The sequence below is a fragment of the Scaptodrosophila lebanonensis genome, unplaced genomic scaffold (assembly GCF_003285725.1).
Source record: "Scaptodrosophila lebanonensis strain 11010-0011.00,11010-0021.00 unplaced genomic scaffold, SlebRS2 tig00000061-arrow-pilon, whole genome shotgun sequence".
Classification (NCBI taxonomy): Eukaryota; Metazoa; Arthropoda; class Insecta; order Diptera; family Drosophilidae; genus Scaptodrosophila; species Scaptodrosophila lebanonensis.
The window spans coordinates 2,039,133-2,062,198 of NW_022060554.1; the positions used below are offsets into that span (position 1 = coordinate 2,039,133).

At 39.1% G+C, this 23,066-nt stretch overlaps 1 protein-coding gene across 1 annotated transcript in view; it reads left to right on the forward strand.

Annotated features, from left to right (window-relative positions):
* Window positions 1-23,066, forward strand: part of LOC115624689 (ell-associated factor Eaf) — a 48,229-nt gene that overhangs the window by 1,076 nt on the left and 24,087 nt on the right. The window contains exons 2-4 of the mRNA XM_030519495.1: window positions 14,404-14,549; window positions 14,615-14,707; window positions 22,814-22,952. Coding sequence (XP_030375355.1) covers window positions 14,420-14,549; window positions 14,615-14,707; window positions 22,814-22,952 — 362 coding nt within the window. The 5' untranslated portion in view covers window positions 14,404-14,419. The remainder of the gene's footprint in view (window positions 1-14,403; window positions 14,550-14,614; window positions 14,708-22,813; window positions 22,953-23,066) is intronic.

Sequence of the window (23,066 nt, forward strand, 5' to 3'; positions counted from 1 at the left end):
ATTTTAAAAACACGAAATTTACCTACCACATACACATGCACATAATTAACACATGCGTTAAAGGCAAAATATTTCCGTAAACTAAGCGTCGTCACAGAAGTAAAAGCAATCGAAGGGCGGAAAACGCAAAAGAATAGATGAGTAGGTAAAAAAAACGACAGTTGCTTTATATTTGTTGGTGTAATTTGACGAGCGATATTCGCCTAATATTTGTTTCTGTTCCTTGACGGCGAACACAGCACACGAGCATCAAATCGTTTCTTTTAGGACTGTTGCACTGCCTTTCGTTCGTGCAACGAAAAAGAAGGCATAATTTGTTGTATTAACCCAAAGGGTAAAAGGGTATACTTGTTTTGTGCGAATGTGTGTAACACACTGAAGGAGGCGTGGCAGACCCCACAAATTCTTGGTCAGGGTGACAAGCGGAGTCAATATAGCAATGTCTGTCTGTCCGTCTGTATGAGCGCATGGATCTCAGAAGTTACATGAGCTAGAACTGCCAAACTTAATATCCAGATTCCCCTATGACCTAGGCAGGTCTAGGTTGTTTTTTATTCTAATGGGATTATGTGTCCAAATTTGAGTTGAAAATTCTAAGATTTCAAAATGGAAAATCACCAATAGCGGGGGAGTGCATCAGTATTGTCATACTAATCAAGAATACAGAATACAGTCAAAAAAAAAGTTAAAGGAAAATTCGATAATCACAAATCACTAAAGTATTTTATGCAGACATAACGACGGAAAAGTTAATTTTATTCATTTCTCGTGGCTAACGCATTCCATACAGATATTTCGCATATTATATATATATATATATATATCGATCCATAATGCCCGTAATAAAGACCATATGACATGAATCGATATGGCCATGACCGCCTGGATGAATTAAAGGATTTCTGAAGGTACAAGTTATAGCCATAAATGCAATCTCTGTCCAAGTTCTGCCCGAAGCTGTTGTTGTTGCTGCTTGGATTATTTCTGCTGTTGAAACTGTACATAAACATTTATGTATGTATGTGTTGAATATTTAAAGCAGCGGTGGGCACGTAGTGGCTCTTTGGGCTCCCAGGGCTCTGTCCGTTATATTTTGGTAACTGGCAACAGCCAGACGCACAAGCGAAGTACCGATCTCGAGCAAACTTACAATAACAAAATACACGCAGTGTTGTCGCCAGCCAGACGCACAAGTAGAAGACCGAACTTACAAACCTATCGCGACAGAGCTTACAAAAACAAAATACATGCAGTGTTGTCGCCAGCCAGGCGCACAAGTAGATCGATGCAATAACAAAATACACACAGTGTGTACTGATGATCGATTTGCAATACCCGCTGACGGTCACTTATGCACTGACATTCAAAGTGTATTGACAAATTATAAATTATAGTGTTTCAGTAAAACTTTTATGATTTTCGTCAAGTTATTTACTTATAATCTTACTTATATTTGATTTAAAACTGAACAATGGCTAATGAAATTAATATTTCCGAGATTGAGACGCGGTATTTTTTTTCGCTATTAAATGTGGGAGTACATCAGTGTCTTATTTGCGGAACTGTGGTATGTTCAAAAAAAAAATTATAATATTCGGCGGCACTATTTTAATTACCATGAAAATGCATATGGCATGTTGAATGATAGAGAAAGGTTGGAACTTGTTAAGCTAAAGCCAAACAGTATCCATTATTAACATCTTCAATGCTTCAATTAGAAGCAAGTTTTGCCAGCACTTATGTGTGCGAAGCTGCATTTTCAAACATTATATATATTAAAAATGTTTATAGGAATAAATTAAGTGACATAAATTTATCAGATTTATTACGAATTGCTTTAAGTGAAGAGGAAATAGACTTCGAAAAATTATTAAATGAATGTTCATAAATGAGATCAAAATTTTTTTCGGTGTACTTTTTTTTTCTAATTTTTTGCTCGCAGTTTATGATGTTCTCATAACCCAAACGGTAGTTTTTGTTGTAGATGTTGTTGTAGGACTCCCAAACTAAAGTTTCGTGCCCACCGCTGATTTAAAGTAATAAATTAATTTTTTTATACCCTGTACCAGTAGGGTAAAAAGGGTGGTTTGCTGCATTGCACCGAATTTGTATCTTTTTTTTAATTTTCATAATTTGTTAAATTTCTTTAATTTTTAACACATATGTACAGATTATTTCAGTCTTCTTTATCATCTTAACTTGTTTTATACTTTTTTCACAAAGATGCCTTATGTGTGTACGCTGTTCAAGTTTGTTGTTTTAAAATTTTCCACCCACACCCCCAATAATGGGGATTTTTCGTAAGGCTGTTCGTATAATCACCCAACATGCCTTAAATACTCAGAAAATGTGTATTTCAGAATTTCCCTCCCTCTCCCATCACCCCAGTAATTCGAGATTCTCCCATAGTTCTTAGAATTTAAAATTTGGCAAATACCTCCAGTTAGTGATTATTGTCCGTATGCCAAGTGTCATAACAGAGAGAGTGAACGACGTCTTTGCTTACGCTCTGTGTTTTTTATTATTTTTGCCTTTGTAATTAGCCTCTAATTTGTGTATTATTTTTTTTCTTGATGCATATTATGTCTATTTATCCATTACTAGCAGGTTTTGCCCGCCTATGCTGGTTCAGTATTTGTATTTGTATATACTAGCAGGTATTGCCCGTCTTAACCCGGCTCAATATAATGTTTCCAATTGTATTTATTTTGTGTGTGCATAACCTACCTATGTTTTCACCTTATAAGTTACCAGTAGGAAGGCATTTAAGGTATTTAAATGAACATTTTCTGTTCTTGACAAAAAATTGTTCAGTAGTCCGTTACATTTTTGTTCTTGCCAAACTATTTCGTTAAACGAACATGACCACTATAACTAATATTTTTTAAAGCTCGTTTTCCCCCCTTTGGAGCTAGAATTTTCCAAAAGCCTTTCTTAGTGTGCTCCTACACTAGGATGGATACTATGAAAGGATACTTGAGTCCAAATTTCATCTTTTACCGTTTGGGCTGTGCGTTGATCACTAATTAGTCAGGACAAACTGTTTTATATATAGAGATAACGCAACGTTTTAAGATAGACTATGTGCAAAAAAGGGGAATAATTATAAGGGTATATCCTGATTTTAAATTCACATTTGAGTCTTTTCATGCCATATTGAGTCAATACGGTCACGCACAAACTCGGAATATGAAACACGGCACTCGTGTCAATGCCGTGCAGCGATGAGCCATGATCAAAAAGCACTGACAATTCTCATCTCAATTTGCTAGAGTAAAACTTTCGATAGTTGAAGCCACCGATACCATCAAAATATCGAAGTTTGAATGCCATAAGCAGAATATTTAAATAATAAAATCTAATTATTTATTGAGATCAATAAGAACAAATCATATACATACATACATCTGTCCGCAATGCGAAGCAGAATATGCGTAGCTCCGTTATTCGGTTTCTGCTTTACTATCGCTTACGCAGTCGTTGCGTAGCGACGGTAACTGTAAACTTTTGGCGTTTTGCCTTTGCAATTAACATTAAATGGTCAAAACGAAAGAATAAGAGCGAGCCAATGACTTGCAGTTGTTGTTGTTTTTAGAGCATTATTTTTTTTACAATCAAACAACTGTGTTCGATTGCCCAATGTATACATTAATACGAATGTACATACATGCTATATTCATACACAGGCATACATACATATGTATGTTTCTCTTTCCTTTTTTGAAAACCGCACACATAGACACGAACTGTTGCTTGTTGTGTGTGTGAGTGTGTGTATGTGATGTCCCCAACTATTTGATTTTTGTTGTTGCTGCATAAAGTTATTAATGAAAACCCTAATGCCAAATGCACTAAACAGAGAAAAAAATACTTTTAAAAATGTTATATAATTTTCAATTAATTAACATTTCTTGCTCTGTCAGTGCAAGACGAATGTACATACATACATATGTAGATACATATGTACATACATAGATGTGCACATATGTATGGACATTCACACATTAGTGTCTCACATTTTGCTTTGGCTATTTCAATCGTTTGCACGCAACTACACGAACAGCTGCTTGCATGTGTGTGTGTGTGTGTGTATGTATACTTAGTTGTCCCCAACTGTTTGATATTTTGTATTGTTTGTTCTGCCTGCTTTTGTAAAATGCATACATATTTTGAAAATCCTTGAATGCAAAGTTGTAGATTTAGTTACGTAGATTACATTACCTAAATTTTAAATCGGTCGGACTAAATTTATAACACAAACTTTTCATTTGAAATAGTGAATAAATATTAAAACCCCAATAATTCAAGATCCAACACAAATTTCAAAAATCTAAGTAAGCAGTTTTGTTTGTATTCTTTAAGTGATTTTAAAAACTAAGTTTTAAGTCGATCGGTTGAAAAATGCGGATTTTTCAAACAAACTTTGGAGCTACTTTTCCCCCATTTGGAGCTCGAAAAATCCAAAATCCCTTCTTAATGCACATTTACACTATGATAGGATACTTGACCCCAAATTTCAGCTTTCTTACCGTTTGGGCTGTTGACGCGGTTTCCTTTTGTGCCCCAAGAAAACCCCAATAATTGAAGCTCCAACAAAAAATGTAAAAAACCGAGTATGCAGTTTTCTTTGCATTCTTTAATTGATTTCAGAAACCAAGTTTTATGTTGATCGGCTAAAAAATGCGGATTTTTCAAACAAACTTTGGAGCTCGTTTTCCCCCCTTTGGAGCTCGAATTTTCCAAAATTCCTTTTTAGTGCGTATCTAAACCATGATAGGATACTTGAGCCCAAATTTCAGCATCCTAGCTTTTACCGTTTGGGCTGTGGGCTGTTGACGCGGTTTCCTTTTGTGCCCCAACATTTTTTTACAGGAAAACTCCCATATTTTAGGCCCAAAAAACAATATCAAAAAACCAAGTATACCGTTTTTCTTGGAATCGTTCTGAGAGTATAAAAACTAAGTTTGAAGTTAATCAGATGAAAACTGTAGATTTTTCATGCAAACGTTGGACCCTGTTTCCCCCTTTGGAGCTCGAGTTTTCCAAAATCCCTTCTTAGCGGGCAGCTAGACTATGAAAGGATACTTGAGTCCAAATTTCAGCTTCCTAGCCTTTACCGTTTGGGCTGTGCGTTGATCACCAATCAGTCAGTCAGTCAGGACAAACTGTTTTATATATATAGATACATACATTTATCATAATTATTTCTTCTACTACTTCTAATGAGAAGTTACAATAATACAACGAAGGTTATCTTGTATTCTTTCTCAGAGTAAATACATAAACCAAGTTTAAAGTAAATCGAATTTCCAATTTTCTAAAAGCACTTCTTGGTGATCACGTACACTTTGACAGCTTTTTAACGCTTACCATTAGAGCTGTGTGTTGATTGCACATATTTACATACCCATATACATATGTTCATAAATACATACAATTTTTTACCAATAAAGCCCCAATGCAAAAAATGGGTAGAAAAAGCAGATATACAAGGTATGTTCCAAAGTAAACAGGACTTTAAAAAAAAAAAAAAAAACAACAAATGGTTTTTTCGCCAAAATCAATTTATTTTATTAAAAATAGTCTCCTTCTGCTTCAATTCAGCTTTTTGCACGATCCAAAAGAATGTCGAACGAGTGTTTTAGCTCGATGGCCGGTATGCCGGTGCAAGCCTTTTGAATGGCCTCTACGTCTGCATAACGGTTTCCTTTCATGGACAAATGCATGTAAATGCGAGTGGTTAATGGTTAAAATGTCATTTTTGGTCAAATAATCGGTCACAAGCGTCGATCGATGAGACGGGTTCTGAGCAATTTTTTGACGTCAGTCAATTTGTGCGGAACAAACCGTGCACATACCTTTCGTAAGCCGAAATGTTCCGTCAAAATGCGATAAATCGATGTTTTGGAGATGTTCAATTCCATTTCCATAAATTTTAATGATGATTTCGGCTGATTTTTGAATTCACGCACAGTTTCGATGGAATTTTCGGTGATCACGAATTTTGATTGGCCCACATGTTGATCGTCATTTATGTCCTCATGACCACTTTGAAAACGTTGAAACCACTCGTGCACTCTGCTACGGGATAGGCAATCATCGCCATAAACTTGTTCCATCAATTGAAACGTTTCGGTAAAAGTTTTACCAGTTTTAAAACATAATTTAATGTTGGCTCTTTGCTCGAAGCTCATTTTCGCACCGATAACACAAACATACTGACACTTAAAACGCAATAACTTCACTTCCAATCGATGAAATATCATGAAATTCTCACTGGACAATCGATAAAGATAGCAAATTCTAACGCACCAGTCGACATATAGATAGCGCCACCATGGAGAGCTAGATTCAAAAAGTCCTGTTTACTTTGTAACGCACCTTGTAATATTCAAACTGTAAAATTTAACAACGACATACATACAGTCCTTTAATATAAGTGCGACCCGTCCGAAGTTCCTCAGCACGGTGCACGCGCGGTCGAGTTATCCTCGCGGGTCATTTAATTTTGATTTAAAAATCGCGATGTCCCGCCAGAGTCGGGACGTCTGGCAACGTTGATATGTACATATGTACATTTTACTTTTTGATGCAGGCGCTATTCTCTATTCTCATATACACCGTATGGGCTGTGCGTTGATCACCAAGGACAAACTGTTTTATATAAATAGAGATTGTGCTGGGCATTGAACGGGTATTTATTTTATCCATTTATTGTTCCGCTTTGAGTGCATTGTACTTTGTGTTGCAATTATTTTTATTTTTTTATTTTTTTTAATTCTTGGATTCGTCTCAGCCCGCAGCTGTTGTTGTTGCTGCTTTGGTTCAACTTTGTGCTGCATACATACACGCGTATAAACACAAATAGGCAATTGATGTAAATGTATGGTGTTAAAACTGAACAAACACATGTCTTCTAATTTACTTTAATTACATAATTAATTAATTCATTTTTTTAATCATTTAATTTTTTTTTAATTTTCCTTTTTTGTGGAGAGTACAGGCTATTTTACTGTCGGGCTTGCTCGACTGTAGCGTTCTCTCTTGTTTTTCTTTTAAGCAGCTCAATTTTTGTGCAAAAATAATATGTGTGTGTTCGCGGCATCCACTAAGCCTTGTTGGTTTTTTTTTGCTGTTTGTTGCACTACACTCGCGCTCATAAAAAAGCCGAGGGTAATTTTGTTGGCATTTTCGTTTAAATTTGTCGCGAAGAACCGTTATGTAACGATACTTTTTGTACTCTGTATATGAAATGTACAAAAGTATATTAGGTTATTATATCCTTAGACTTTGCAAAAGCCTTCGACAGAATCGGACTACACTCAATACTACACCAACTCATGGAATGGAAAACGGGACCAAAAATACTAAACTACATAAAAAATTTCATGACAAACAGAAAAATTACAGTGCGAATAAACAACACCCTTTCCCCTTTCCACCCACTCCATAACGGCATCCCCCAGGGTTCACCACTCTCAGTAGTCCTATTCGTAATAGCCTATAACAAACTCACCACAATGATCACCCTACACCCAAATGTTAATCTAAGCGCTTACGCAGATGATTTTAACATAATAATAAAACTAAAAAATAGAAAAAACATCAATATAAACTTAGAACCAATTCTCAGAACCATACTAGATTGGGTCGATTATTCAGGCGCCATGCTCTCCACCACCAAATGCAGACACATGCACGTCTGCAGAAAACACAACTGTGAATGTACCCTAACAACAGGAAGCATACAAATCTAGAATGTCCCATCACTAAAAATTCTAGGCCTTCACTTTAACAACAAACACAGATGGAATACACACACTGAACAGCTCACACACCCTTAAAAGAACAATTAATATAATAAAATGTCTAGCAAACTCAAATTTTAACTGCAACACTTCCACACTAATAAACGTCACAAAAGCAATACTTTCCTCAAAAGTAGATTATGGTCTTCCCATTTATGGGCACTGTCCAAAAACAACCTTACGACCTATAAAAACCTCACTCAACACAGGATTTAGAATTGCTCTAGGAGCATTCAAAACCACGCCCACTAAAAACATACAATATGAAGCAAAATGTTCCACATTAGAAGACAGACGTGAACTTCTAACTGCTAACCTGATAAAATCCCTAATTGCAGCAAAAGACTCCCCACTTATCAACATACTCAAAACATACCGACCACCTAGACGTATACAATATAACTCAACAATAGATCACATAATTAAACATAGCCAAGCCCACAATCTACCCTTTCAACCCACAAGACTACTCAGACAGACTACCCCCCCATGGAACGTAAGCCAAATAACTACCGACACAACACTGAGAAACCTCAATAAAAAAGACACAAACCCACAAAGATACCGAGCTGAATTTATTAAAATTAAAACTAAGGACAATAATAAACACACATATATCTATACAGACGGATCCCAAAATAACACCACCACTACCTTCGCCATCACAAACGAAACCGAAACAACTAAATCCTACCTCCTGCCCCACTACTCCTCTGTATTTTCTGCAGAACTCATTGCAATTGTCGAAGCTCTCGAAACCCTAAAAAATAGAAGAGGCAAGTTCTGCATATGCACCGACTCACTCTCTGCAATAGACGCAATTAACAACGCCAACAATAACGAACACTATTCCTCTCATGCTCGCAATATTATGCAAAAATCATTCCCAAAGTTTAAGCTGCTTTGGTGTATACCAATCTCCAAGAACATGCCCCTTTTGCAATGACACCATTTCAATTGAACACATACTTTCCAACTGCAATAGCCTAAAACACCAAAGACAAGCAATATTTAAAAACACTGACCCTCTCCAATGTCTATCGAATCCCACTTCCTCAAACATATCAAACATTCTAAGATACCTAAAAACTACAAACTTTTATCATAAGATCTAAGATCAAATAAATGTACCTAAACTAAGTAGACTACCCTAAACATCCCCTGTACATATGTATATAAACACACATACAAATAAGAAAATTCATGTAAATAACATAAAAACCACACATCTATTGAGCTGAAGGCCTCCGTTGCCATAGCTTAGAAAAAAATAAGCTAGCCTATAATTTTATTATTATTAAGTTAGCTCTTAAATAAATAAATATTATGTTTTCGCGAGCTGAAAAATGTAACAGGCAGAAGGAGGCGTGGCAGACCCCATAAAGTATATATATTCTTAATCAGCATGACAAGACGAGTCGATCTAGTCGATAAGAGCTAGAGGCACCAAATTTTGCACAATGCTTATGTGTGTACCCTGTGCAAGATTGTTTTATTTTTTGATTTTCCCTCCCACTTCTCCCCTATAGGGGATTTTCGGAAACGCCGTTCGTATAATCACCTACACCTATATCTCGAAGACTATAAGACCTAGGAGCACACAATTTTAGTCCCAGATGCCTTATGTGAATACGCAGAAACTGTGCTGGTGCTTTGGTTGATTGCAAACATGTTCACACAGACACGAATAGACATGCATACCCTTTCCTAGAGCAAAAATTCGTTGCAACAGACTAAATTGGTGTAAATAGAGGATAAATTGGTCAGCCGATGGTTGGGCTAACATGATATTCTTGACGAAAGCAAAATCAACTTAATTGGTCGAGACTCGGGAGTCATGGTTCGTCGTAGAGTCAATGAAAGATTCAGTGATCAATATGTGCAAATTATGATCTGGGGAGCAATTCCAACTCGTTGTGTTGGACAACTTTTATTGCTGGAAAGTACTATCAACTCTGAAATAAACACTTCGCAATATAACATTTTTCTTTGCTTAAGGAACTTATTTTAGCAACTAATTGGCCCTTTTTGTATAACGCGGTTGATCAATATAGCCGTCAAGTTTTACTATGACCCTATTAATTATCTTTTTATGTCTGTATCATTAATGGTGTCATAACGTCTGCTCCATCAAAACCTCCGGGGTTTTCACTAGACCAGCGGTGGGCACGAAATTTTAGTTTGGGAGTCCTACAACAACATCTACAACAAAAACTACCGTTTGGGTTATGAGAACATCATAAACTGCGAGCAAAAAATTAGGAAAAAAAAGTACACCGAAAAAAATTTTGATCACATTTATGAACATTCGTTTAATAATTTTTCGAAGTCTATTTCCTCTTCACTTAAAGCAATTCGTAATAAATCTGATAAATTTATGTCACTTAATTTATTCCTATAAACATTTTTAATATATTTAATGTTTGAAAATGCAGCTTTGCACACATAAGTGCTGGCAAAACTTGCTTCTAATTGAAGCATTGAAGATGTTAATAATGGATACTGTTTGCCACACACTTTTTTCCAAAATTCACTTCCAAATTCCTTAACTGAAAGTATTTGGTAGTCGGATTGTAAGTCACATAGCTCCATTTGATATTTTGAGTCTTGTTCTTTTATATTTATATCTTTTGGACTCAAATATATTTTTATCAACTTTTTAACTTCATCGAAATCGTTGAATCGTTTTTCAAATTTTTTTCAATTTATAATTTGTCAATACACTTTGAATGTCAGTGCATAAGTGACCGTCAGCGGGTATTGCACATCGATCATCAGTACACACACTGTGTATTTTGTTATTGCATCGATCTACTTGTGCGTCTGGCTGGCGACAACACTGCATGTATTTTGTTATTGTAAACTCTGTCGCGATAGGTTTGTAAGTTCGGTCTTCTACTTGTGCGTCTGGCTGGCGACAACACTGCGTGTATTTTGTTATTGTAAGTTTGCTCGAGATCGGTACTTTGCTTGTGCGTCTGGCTGTCGCCAGTTACCAAAACATAACGGAAAGAGCCCTGAGAGCCCAAAGAGCCACTACGTACCCATCGCTGCACTAGACTATCAAACTTTAAAAATATTAAATACAAAATAAATGCTTTAAAAAGTATAAGCAGTCGCGCTGAACTTTTGATTTTTCTGGAGAATCTAGCCAAATCAAATTTTCATATTCTTAATTTTTAATGTTATAACAATTATCTTGCCCGTTGCAAGTTACAATTCGCACAGGACCCTAATCAATTCTATAATTTCGGTAACTCAAAACGTAAAACTTCTTCCCTTCCTTCAATATTTTTTCTTGGTGACATAAAAACCAGCAATGATTCTGAAGCTGCTGAATTGTTTGCAAACTTCTTTTAATCAACATATTCCCCTATTTCTTTTATTAATAGCTCCTTATAATTTTTTATCTGGGAAGAGTGGGAACTCTATTTATATACGCTCCCGTTATTACTGATAGTTGCCTACTTTCAGCTATGACGTCTTTAAAATCCTAATACTCTCCTGGGGTAGACAATATTTCTAGTTGTGTACTCAAGGAGTGTTCTAGTTCCCTTTTACAACCATTGCTTAAACTCTTTAACCTGTCGCTTGATTCTTTAATATATGGAGAGAGTCTTTTATGATTCCTTTTTTTTTAAAAAAAAAGGGTGGCAATGTGCTTGAATTGCCCTGATACTGCCTTGTGCATTTATTCTAAAAATGCAGAATGATGTCATTTACACTGACTTCAGTAAAGTATTTGACTCTGCGAACCATGACCTTCTGCTCTATAAGCATAGTCGTATAGGATTTCCCGCCACTTTTTATAGCCTGCACTCAAAGGGCAAAACGCTATTCTATTTCTATCTGTATGAACGCAAGGATCTCAAAAAGTATAAGTAGAATAACCAAACTTGGTGTCCAGATTCTCCTAAGTCCTAGCAAGTACGTGTTTTCACTAAAACGCGTGCGTACGCTTTTAAGATGTAGAATATTCTGACACGCAGCTATTGCTGGCTGCATACTTTTATTGAGTTCTTTTCAACCCCTAATGCTTTGCTGCGTATGTAAGGCGCAGCGTTATCGCCGCATGTGGCAATCGCACATGTCACCAGATAGCCGCGGCGTCTTTCTGTAGCAAGTCCGCGACGATACGTTCCCAGGGAAGACGACAGCTAGTAGCTCCTGCCCCTGATTCCTCTTCTTTTTCGCATAATTATTGCGGTTTGATGTTCCGCATGTTGAATGCTTAACCTGTTTGTATTACCTGTAGGTATTTTAACGGTACATGCTACATTCCGGATCGTAGGAAGGCTACTGATTGCTTTTGTTGTCTTGGCTTGGTCCGGCCAAGCACACAAATACAACAAGAGCATTTCATCTCTTTCTGTCTTCTTTTAACAAATATTTTTCTTGCTTTTTTCTTCTTTATTGCTGTGCTGATGACTTTATTGGTAAACGCTCTGGATATGCTGCCGGACATAATCCATCCCAACTTAGTTTTTTGACTTTTTTAATTCTCTCCATCATGATTGATGGAAGCAGATCAACTCCAATAATTACATCGATGCTGCTGGGTTCCGACCGAACATTAATATCAGAATCTTGACAAATTTTTTCTTTTATTATGTATATGTTCTCTCTTGCTGTGCCCAAGGACCTTCTGATATTGCCTTCATCATTGTTCTTCAGCAATTCCAAGTCCATTACCTGGTTAAAGCGGTCGGAAAATATTTTGCGCTGGTTTTCATAACGCTTGCATATCAGCTCCCATGCCGCCTTGTAGTTAGCCGCCGATCCATTCAATAAATGTCCGGCGACCATTTTAGCTTCTCCTTTGAGGCAAATAGTTCAGTTTTTTAACATCGCTGATATCTTTTCTCGAGTGTATGACCTCGCAGAAATTAAAAAAAAACGTTGGCCACTCTTTGGGATCTCCATTAAATGAGGAAGTTCCGCTTTAGGTAGCTCGGGCGTTTCGTCTTTTTTGTTTTGCAAGTCACTTATTGTTCTATCAATCTTGTCAGATAGTACGTGGACTTTGTATCCTAGATCATCGATCTCGTCGACGTCAAAGGCAAATTTCTCATATTTTGCATCCAGTTGAGTGAGCGTTGATTGAACTTTTGACCACAGGAACATCATTTGTAATTTGTGGTCAAGGATCTCTTCCAGATCGTGCTGGTCCAGGCAGGCATACACTTTTTTTATGTATTCCCTTATCTTTTGTGCTCTTTTCCACAAGGTCTTCCATGCTGTCGACTGGACTTGGACTTCGTTGTGGTGCACTTGCCTGATGATCATCTAGTCCTTTAGATGTACCTGGTTTGACGTTCAGCACTTCCCATCTGTGTGTTTTTTCCAGCGGCATCGGTTGATCGTCGCTTTTGGTTTGGTCGGAAACTTCGACCTTCATCTCCGAATCGAAGTATGACCGGATGATGGCAGTTGTTTCCTCAAATATTCTGTCATTAAGCTTCACAGAAAACTTTGCTTTCTGTTGTTTAAAGCCACAGAAACGCTCGCTTTGGTAACCTTGCATCCGGCTCGAAGGACCAAAAAATGTTTACACTAAAACTCGTGCGTATACTTTTAAGATGTAGAATATTCTCACACTCAGCTATTGCTAGCTGCATATTTTTAATGAGTAAGGCGCGGCGTTATCTTACATTTACTTATGATATCGCTGAGTTTATAGGACTCAGCATTGTCTTAATTCTATTTATACTGCCGCTGAGTTTTTAAGAGTTTTTTCCGTTGCCTACGTGGCCTGTGTGCAGCCGCACAAAGGATCACCTAAACAAACAAAGGATCGCCTCATGTGGCAATCGCACATGTCGCCAGATAGCCTCGGCGTCTATCTGTAACAGGTCTGAACAGTACAAGCTTAAGGTTTTTTTCGGCAAAGTAGACATAGTTCGTTTGTCGTTGCTCGATTTTCAGTAAAATTTACTCAGAAGTTTACCGGTGATTTTTATACCCTGTTAACAAAAGGTGAAAGGGTATACTAGTTTTGTGCGAATGTATGAATAGGCAGAAGGAGGCGTGGCAGACCCCACAAAGTATATATACTATTGATCAGGGTGCCAAGCTGAGTCGATATAGACATGCCCGTCCGTCCTTTCGACCGTACAAGAGCTAGAATACCCAAACTTGGTATTCAGGTACTCCTGAGCCCTAAGCAGATCAAGTTTGTTTATTTTTTCTGATATCCCCAGCCTCTCCCCCGCAATTCGTGTTTTTTTCATAATTTTTGGAATTTGGTTCTCAGATTTGGCTAATACCTCAAGTTAGTGATTATGAGTCCGTATGCCAAGTTTCATTACGATATGTTAATTATGAAGAACGTTATAGCCATAAATATACTCTCTGCCAAAGATCTGCCCGCAGCTGTTGTTGTTGTTACTGCTTTGAACAGGGACACGAACATACACAGACATAAGCATAGATATGCATTATGTACAGAATATTTCAAAATCGGGACACCCAACTTTAGCTTCTCCACTTGATTTTTTTTTTTTTTTTTTTGAAGTGGGTATATGGTATTTAAGGGTTAGGTTAACTCTTATCATCTTGTTTTACCTTATATAATATTTGTAAATGCACATTTCAGTAGTAAATGCTAGACAATGATGGAAACTAAGCAAAATTCGTCTTCTTTGGCGCATCGTCTGAATATTGGTGATGAAGTACGCGAACTTAGGCTTGGAGAAACATTTAATTCTAGAAATAAGTCGACGGCATTTCACACAATAAAATGTGAGTTGTTTTAAACTGTTTTTAAATAAAATGAGACATGATAAAATTTTCTATACATTTTGCAGATGACTTTAAGCCAGCTAGTGTGAACACGAGTCGTATGGCTACTGTGGATGTTGGTTCAAATAATGAAGTTACAGTTACTGTACCAAATTTAGGTGAGTGAAAGTTCTCGCTAAATCTATATTATATTGTTTCTTGTTTTTTATAGTCTGTACGCAAAAGGTAAAATGATATACTATGTAGTTTTGTGCGAATGTATGTAGCACACAGAAGGAGGCGTGGCAGACCCCACAAAGTATATATATTATTGATCAGGATGACAAGACAAGTCGATATAGCCATGTCCGTCTGTCTGTATGAGCGCAAGGATCTCAGGAAGTACAAGAGCTGGAATAACCAAACTTGGTATCGAGGTTCCCCTAAGTCCTAGGCAGGTCAAATTTATTCTTTTTATTCTGAGACACCGCTCCCACCCCCCTAATTCGTGTTTTTTATAACTTCCGTAATTCTTGAAATAAATTTTGGTAGTTACATCCAGTTAGTGCTTATGTGTCCGTCTGATAGGTCAATTCTGAAGAAAGTTATAGCCATAAATAAAATCGCTGCCCATGCTCTGCTTGTAGCTCTGACCGCAGCGCTACCCGCAGCTTTTGTTGTTGTTGCTGCTTTGGTTCAGCATATAAGCACGCATAGACACGTGATGTAAATGTATGCTGTTAAAACTGTACACAAAAATGTCTTCTATGTATGTATTAAATAAATGTTTCCTTTTTTGTGGAGAGTACAGGCTATTTTATAAAGTATATCTATATATATATAAAACAGTTTGTACTGACTGACTGATTGTTGATCAACGTACAACTCAAACGGTAAAAGCTAAAAAGCTGAAATTTGGACTCAAGTATCCTTTCAAAGCGTAGGCTGGCGATAAGAATAGACAGAACTGCAAGCTTTGCAGCTGGCCTCACATAAATGCCGTTCGTCGTTTTTATTGTGGCACTTCGTACTTGCCCGTCTGTGCTGCGCTTTACTGCAGTTACTCTTCCTTTCGGCCAGTGAGCCCTTGAGCTGTCGGGATCGCAAATATACACAATATCATCCACCTCTTGACCTTCTCATACCATTTGCTTCGTCTGGTCAGGTCAGGTAGATACTCGCGCAGGCATTTTCGCCAAAATTCATCTGCCATTTGCTGCACTGTAAGCCAGTTCTTCTTCATGAGTATACCTTCAGGGTCCGTTTGAACTGCTGGCTTCTGCCCATTGGAACTTCCTAGCAGGCATTGGTTAGGCGTTAGCGCCTCCTCGTTCTCGTCATCCAATGGTATGTATGTCATGGGAAGGGCGTCTACTGGACAGTATAGAATATAGCGTGCGTTTCACGGAACGTACCAATCGCTCCCATGCGCCACCCATATGTGGCGAAGCAGGCGGTATGAACTTCCATTTCATTCTTGGCCCAGTGAATTGCCTGTTGGAGCTCGGTATTAGCGCCTTGAAAATTCGTAGCATTGTTACTCCACAGCTTTCTTGGCTGTCCGCGGACCATGGTGAAGTTGCGAATAGCTAGAATACAAGAATCTGTAGTTAGTGAATACGCTACTTCAAGATGGATTGCTCTCGTAGTCAGACATGTAAATATCGTTTCTCGGTGTTTCTCTTGACCGTCACGAGAAGCGGTCCAAAATAATCCACGCCAGTGCATGTGAATGGTGGTTGATAAGCCTCCAGCCTCGGACTCGGTAAACACGCCATTTGCGGTGACCAGGGCTTGGCACGTTAATTTTTACATTTCTGGCATGAATTTCGAACTCTTCTTACCACCGCCCTGATGCGTGGTACCCAGAACTGCTTTCTCATTCACAACCGTCTCGTGATTACAACCTCGCATGTACATCGTACACAATCAGCATGGTGATACGGCTTTCTTTTGGCAACACTACAGGATCAGTTCCTCCATACAGCTTTACTCGTCCTTTCAACCGCAATACTCCTCTGTCGTCCATATACGCACACATTTTGTATAGTGGACTGGATCTATGTATGTATACGGTGACCCTTCTTGACTGCCTTCTCACTGCTGTAGCATTCATCTTGTGCAAAGACCAACAATAAGCATTCTGCGGCTTCTTGGTCTTCTTGTGTCAGCGACTCTGTACGTTTGCCTTTTGTCAGAGCCGCATATCTCCATTTTCGTGCCGCAAATACTACCATTGCAACACTTCTCATCAATCGTCGCCACCTTGAGAACCGAGTAATGTCGGTCAGGCCATTTCCACTCGATAAATCGACATCCACGCACACTCCAACAAATTGTGCGCGCAGTTCTTCTTTTGTGGTTTATCGTTTTATGGCGGATTCCATAGGCCATTCCTGTGGACCCTGTCTTAGGAACGTCGGCCCATTCAGCCATCGGCTGTTCGAAAAATCGGGTGTCTTCTGCCACTTAGTGGCTTCATCGGCTACTTTTTCATTGCTAGGGACCCAATGCCATTCGGACATTTCGGTTAGATCTAATATCTCACCCGAAATCCATCGAACTGGCGGTACCGCCTGTGATCCGATCGTAGCCAGGATAGCACCATGCTAGAGTCTACCCAGAATAACCGTCTGGTAAACTTCGTGTTGTTTGTTGATGCGATTACCTGTGCGTAACGTGCTCCGATTGTTGCGGCCTGCAACTAAAGCCTTGGCACTGACATCTGTTTTAGTGGCGCTACTTTTGCCTTGCTGCCCACCAAACAATATAACGTGCCCTCTGCTCCTCTCTGCAACATGTAGCATACCGCAGCGTAACCATTTTCACTCGCATCTACAAACATACATTTCCACTTCTCGGTATTTTCATCGTCTCAACGCCTGGTATTTGTTGTTCCCAACGCTGCCATTTCTTCCATTCTGCTTCTTCTATTGTTGCATCCCAGTCGCAACCTGATCGCCGGACTTCTTGAAATGTTATTCTGGCGTGCATCACATAGAAGGATATGAACCCCAGACGATCATACATGCACATTAGAATGCTCAGGAACTCTCTTTTTGTAGGGCGTTGACATCCGTTTAGCAGCTTGATATTTTGGTGCCGCTTCGACAACCGAAAAGCAAGCGTGTCTGCTTGAGTGTCCCACCACATGCCAAGTACCTTTTCCGTTAATGTTCCTGCTTTGTTATTAAAGCATATCTCTTTGGTTGTATCCTCTGTAAGCTCCAGCGCAAAACGAACCTTCAATGAGTTTGATACCCAATTATGGAATCACGAGAGCGGATATATCGACCTTCTTGCGCCAACTTGATGGCTTCCGTTTCGGTGTCGACACTATCTTACATATCATCAACGTAGTGGTTCTCCAAAATACATTTGACCGCTCGTCGATATTGCCGCTCAAACTCTCGTGTATTTTTGTTCATCACAAACTGGGCGCTGCTCGGTGAACAGGAGGCACCAAATGTCATCGCCTCCATGGCATACGCCTCCAAATTTTGTGTTTCAGGATCTATGAACAGGAATCGTTGAAACTTTTGATTATCAGGACGCATTCTCACCTGATGAAACATCTCCGCAATGTCACCTCCAATTGCTATGGCTTTCTCTCTGAATCTTCGTAAAATAGGCACCAACTGTGTCATCTGGTCCGGCCCTTTTAATAGCATTGAATTGAGTGACACGTTGTCCTTCTTCGCTGCCGCATCCCATACTATGCGTAATTTGTCTGACTTATTTATATTACACAAATGGAAAATCGGCAGGAACCAATTTGGCGCCTCCTCTAGCGTCAAACGTTTTGCATAGCCCTTTGTTACGTACTCGTTGATCTTTTCTCTCATTTTGACGGCCATTAGTGGTTGCCGCCTTAACGTTTCCTCCAGCTAAAGCTGCCTGAAGGCACAATATTGTTGTATCTTCACAACAATCCCGTTTCGAATCTCTCTCCGATGCGCCTTGTATTACTCTCTAACTGCTCCAGATCCAACTTGTCATCTTATCTGCTTTTGAGTATCCGATATCTTTTTGCTCATTCCAGATATGCTGCTTCAGTAGTTCATTTAGTTCCTTCTCGCAGTCACATACATGGAAAGTGTGGTATGTGTGCGCCGTTTCCGTCATCTGCAGTTTTGGGCTGCCTCCTTTGACTGTCTTATCTGTCTTATCTGTCAATCGTGTCTTATCTGCAATGGGCGCTGTCGTTCTCGTAACGATGCATGCCGGCTGTCCATCGCATGCATAATGGCTGTGGCTCACCCCAAGTTCCTGAAGTAGCTTCTCTTCCATTAAAGTGACTGAGGACCCGTCGTCAATAAACGCATACGTATTGACGTCGTTGCCATTTGCATAGAGGACGACTGGCAGAACTTTGAAGAAGACTGAAACGATACTCTGACTATGACCGGTACGGTAACCGTTCTATGCAGCAACTGATGATGCATCCCCTGGCACCCATCTACTCCGCAAGCTACTTTCACATTGCAATCCAGACGCCTATGCGTCCCAAGACACCTCCAGCATAGTCTTAATGCCTTCGTGGTATTCCAGCGCACTCTTTGAGACATTTCCCTGAAGGCTACACAGTCTGCTACCGATGCACATTTGCCATTGAAGTTTGTTTTGCAAGATTGGAATCATCACACAACTTGCTCCCTGAAACAACCAATCGCTGAAATCGGCCAATATAGAATCGCTGAGCGTCATCTTATGCATTCCCCACATCGTCTGCAGCATGCACGGTAACTTAGACACCAGCTCCTGTTCTAAGCCGGGATTACTCAAATAACGTATGTAGCTCTCATAGTACTGCATACGTTCTGCACCTCAATCGAGAAATCAACAATTCCATCGAGTCTGTCATCCCGAAGAGGCCCAAATTCTTTCAACTTTGTCCGCATCACCTCAATGATAATCTCTGGGCGCCCAAATCTCATTTTCAAAGTAGATATTATTTGAGGTAAACATTGCGCATCTAGCATGAGAGTTTTCACTGCGTTTCGCGCTGGGCTATCTCAGCCTCATAAGATTCTCAGCATCTGAGAATCCGCACAGTTCTGTTGTCTGCTCATATGTTGCCAAAAACAACCGCATGTGTGCTTGACGCCCTCGGATGCGCGGCGACAGCCACCGGTGCGCTAGTCACTTCACTCACATTGGTACGCTCCCTTCGCTACTCGATCACAATCTGCCGTCGTTGCAGGATATGTTCCCCTTCATCCAACAACCGTATCTCTGCCTGCAGGTGCTGCACTGACTGATGAAGTGGACGAGCATCGTGAACGTGTTTCACTGATACATAGGCCGAGCACTGCACCGTCTGTGTCCTCCCATTATGCGCTGATGTCTCCAATTCGCCGCCATATTGCGCATCAAGCGATATCCCCTTAGGGAAATTCTTGCATCTTTCGCAGCGCCATCCGCTGCTACGCTCCATACATGTAGCGCAGTGTTCCTGGCATTTTTTCATGCAGTCACTGCCATTGCAGCTAACCATATTATTGCTGTCTGCGGATGAATACACAGCTGAACAATGCCCTTCTGGCGCTACTAAGCCCACGATCATGCGGAGACAGCATCACGGCCATTCTTGTATCAGTTCGACGAAGGAAGAAGAGCGAACTTGTTATATAAATTATGTCTGCAAAGTTTGGTTTAGGTAGCGTATGAAATGTGGACAGTATTGACGAAATTCTGTAGCGTGGGAAGGGGGGGAAATTCAAAAAAATAAAATAATCCTTTTTCGGACCTAGGAGAATCTGAATACCATCTTTGGTTATTCTAGCTTTTATAGTTTCTGAGATCCTTGCATTCATTCAGACAGACAGACGAACGGACGGACATGTCTAGATCTATTTCTCTTGTCATGCTGATTCAGAATATATATACTTTATGGTCGGAGATGCTTCCTTCTGCATGTTACATACTTTGCACAAACCTAATATACACTTTTTAACCTACGGGTACAAGGTATAAAAAGAACAAGCCAACGTGGTTTCTTGGTTATGGTAGCGTTAGCCGCTTCCAGTCCCTACTTTTCATTATCGGTTTTACTTATTATCGATGAGGGAAACTGCATAGCCGACGAACTGGCAAGAGAAGGTACCACCGTTCCCCTCCTTCCAGACAAGGAGAGCATCGGTATACCGATGGCCAGCTGTAAACTGTCCATTCGGAACCACTTCGATTTCATTGCAAATCAAATGTGGACCAATGACAAAAACCACTACAAAATCACACGTCAAACGTGGCCCATCCGCGATAGCAAATGGACTTTAGAACTCTGTAAGCTGAGCAGAAACCAATGCTCAGCTGTAATTAGAGTCATCACGGGGCACTGGCTTGTGGGCTCCCATGCCACCAGGCTAGGACTTCAACACAACGACTTCTGTAGAAGTTGCAGAGATGAAGAAGAGGAGGAAACAGTTTCCCACCTCCTCTGCGACTGCCCAGCCTTGTGTAGGACCAGACAACGCTTTCTAGGAGATGGCCTCCTCCCAAATCTGTCGACGCTAGCAAAGAGAAAGCCGATAGACATTTCTAAATTCATCCGGGCATCCGGATGGGTGTAACAAATTGCGCAGGATTGCAGCCAACCACGGGATATGGGAAGCGGACTCGTCCACGCGGTACAACAACGGACCAAATAATCACGGCCTAAGTGAGTCAGGGTTTTCATAAGCTCTGGCTGCCGCACCTAAGATCGATGACATCTTAAAGCGATGCCAGATCTGTCGTAATAATAGCATAACTATTTTTAATTTAAATAAAATGGAAGGTATTTCTTTTCGCAAAGAGACACGAATAGACGCGCATAGACATTCGTACACTCACATAGACGCAATTGCTTTATATACGTGAGTTCGAATACCGAAGAGGTAAAATAGATCCACATTTTTTTTTTTAATTTTCTTAATTTTATTTTCTATAAAGAATTTCATGAACAATACATTTGGTAATAATAGTATGTAATAATTTCATGTGTAATATTAAGTAGTTATAGTATCCAAAAATATGGTAGTAAAATTAATTAATTATGTTATTAATGTCATCCGATCGATTTCAAATTTGGTATCTCTAATCAACAAATATATCTACAAATTGGCAATCAACGATTTTTGAAGTATAGAAATATGTTATTCACTTTATAAATGTTGCAACAATACATAAATAAAAAAGAACGCAAATATCACACAGTTGGGGACATCATATAAACACACACAGTGACACACTCACAGACACAAACAGGGATGGGCAAAGTTTGTTGAGTCAATAAAGCATAAAAATACACGACAGTGAAAAACAGATAGAAACAAAACTCGACGCAAATATCACACAGTTTGGCATAAAAGGAAACCGCGTCAACAGCCCACAGCTCAAACGGTAATCGAATTCCGTGAATGTATTCTTGCGATTTACAAAAGCAGAATCACGCCTTTTACACTCACAACATTCATATTCAAAAAACACATATGGATAAGTGTTAAACTGTACAATTGTATGTATGTACATATCAGCGTTGCCAGACGTCTCGACTTTTAAATCAAAATTAAATATCCCGCGAGGGACAGGCTCAAAAAGCTGTCAAAGTGTAGGTTAGCACCAAGGAGTGGTTTTAGAGAATTAGAAATCCGATTAACTTTAAACTTGGTTTATGTATTTACTCTGAGAAAGAATACAGAATATATTTTTGTAACCTTTCATTAGAAGAAATAATTATTATATATGTATGTACTTGAGTTTAGTTCTAGGTTAGTCGGAGTCTGGATGCGTTCAGGAGTGGACGTGTAATGAAAGGCAATGTTTATTAATTAACGTACAGATATTTTGCAAATCGCGCCTTTTACTGTTTGCACTTTGGGGAGCCCATTATAAAATTTCAGCACACTCTGGCCGGCGAGTATACCCGCGGCAGAGTAGCATCGTAACATGATGACAGATTAACTGCATATAATTGTCGAATTTGTGTAAAAAAATAATTTCGGGAGCTACGAAAAATCACTATTAGCGGGGTAGTCGGGAGATGTTTCAGGTAATGGCTTAGGGGAACCTGGATAGCAAGTTTGGTTATTCTAGCTGGTGGTATTGCTGAGATTCTTGCGCTCATACAGACGGACGGACGTACGTGGATGTATTATATATACTTTGGAAGGTCTGCCTTCTGTGTGTTGCATATATTCGCACAAAACTAGTATATATATCCTTTTACCCTTTGCGTACAGGGTATAAAAATTTTAAGTTCGAGAAATTGAATAATAATCCACGCCACTGTTTATTAATTGCAGAAAGTTCGGGTGTTCCACACACAGTTTATAAAGGAAACCAAAAGGAATATTCTAAAGAGTGCTTAATTATTTTCGATAAGGAAAGTGGCGCTATTACTTTAGAGAAGCTTAATCATAACATACAAGTCAAGAAGACAAGGTAAGTTACATAGTATTTATAACCATCACTGAAAAGTGTTAGGTTATATTTATTTATTTATATATTTATATATATACCAACAAACATTGACTTCCGACAAACAAAATATAAGCT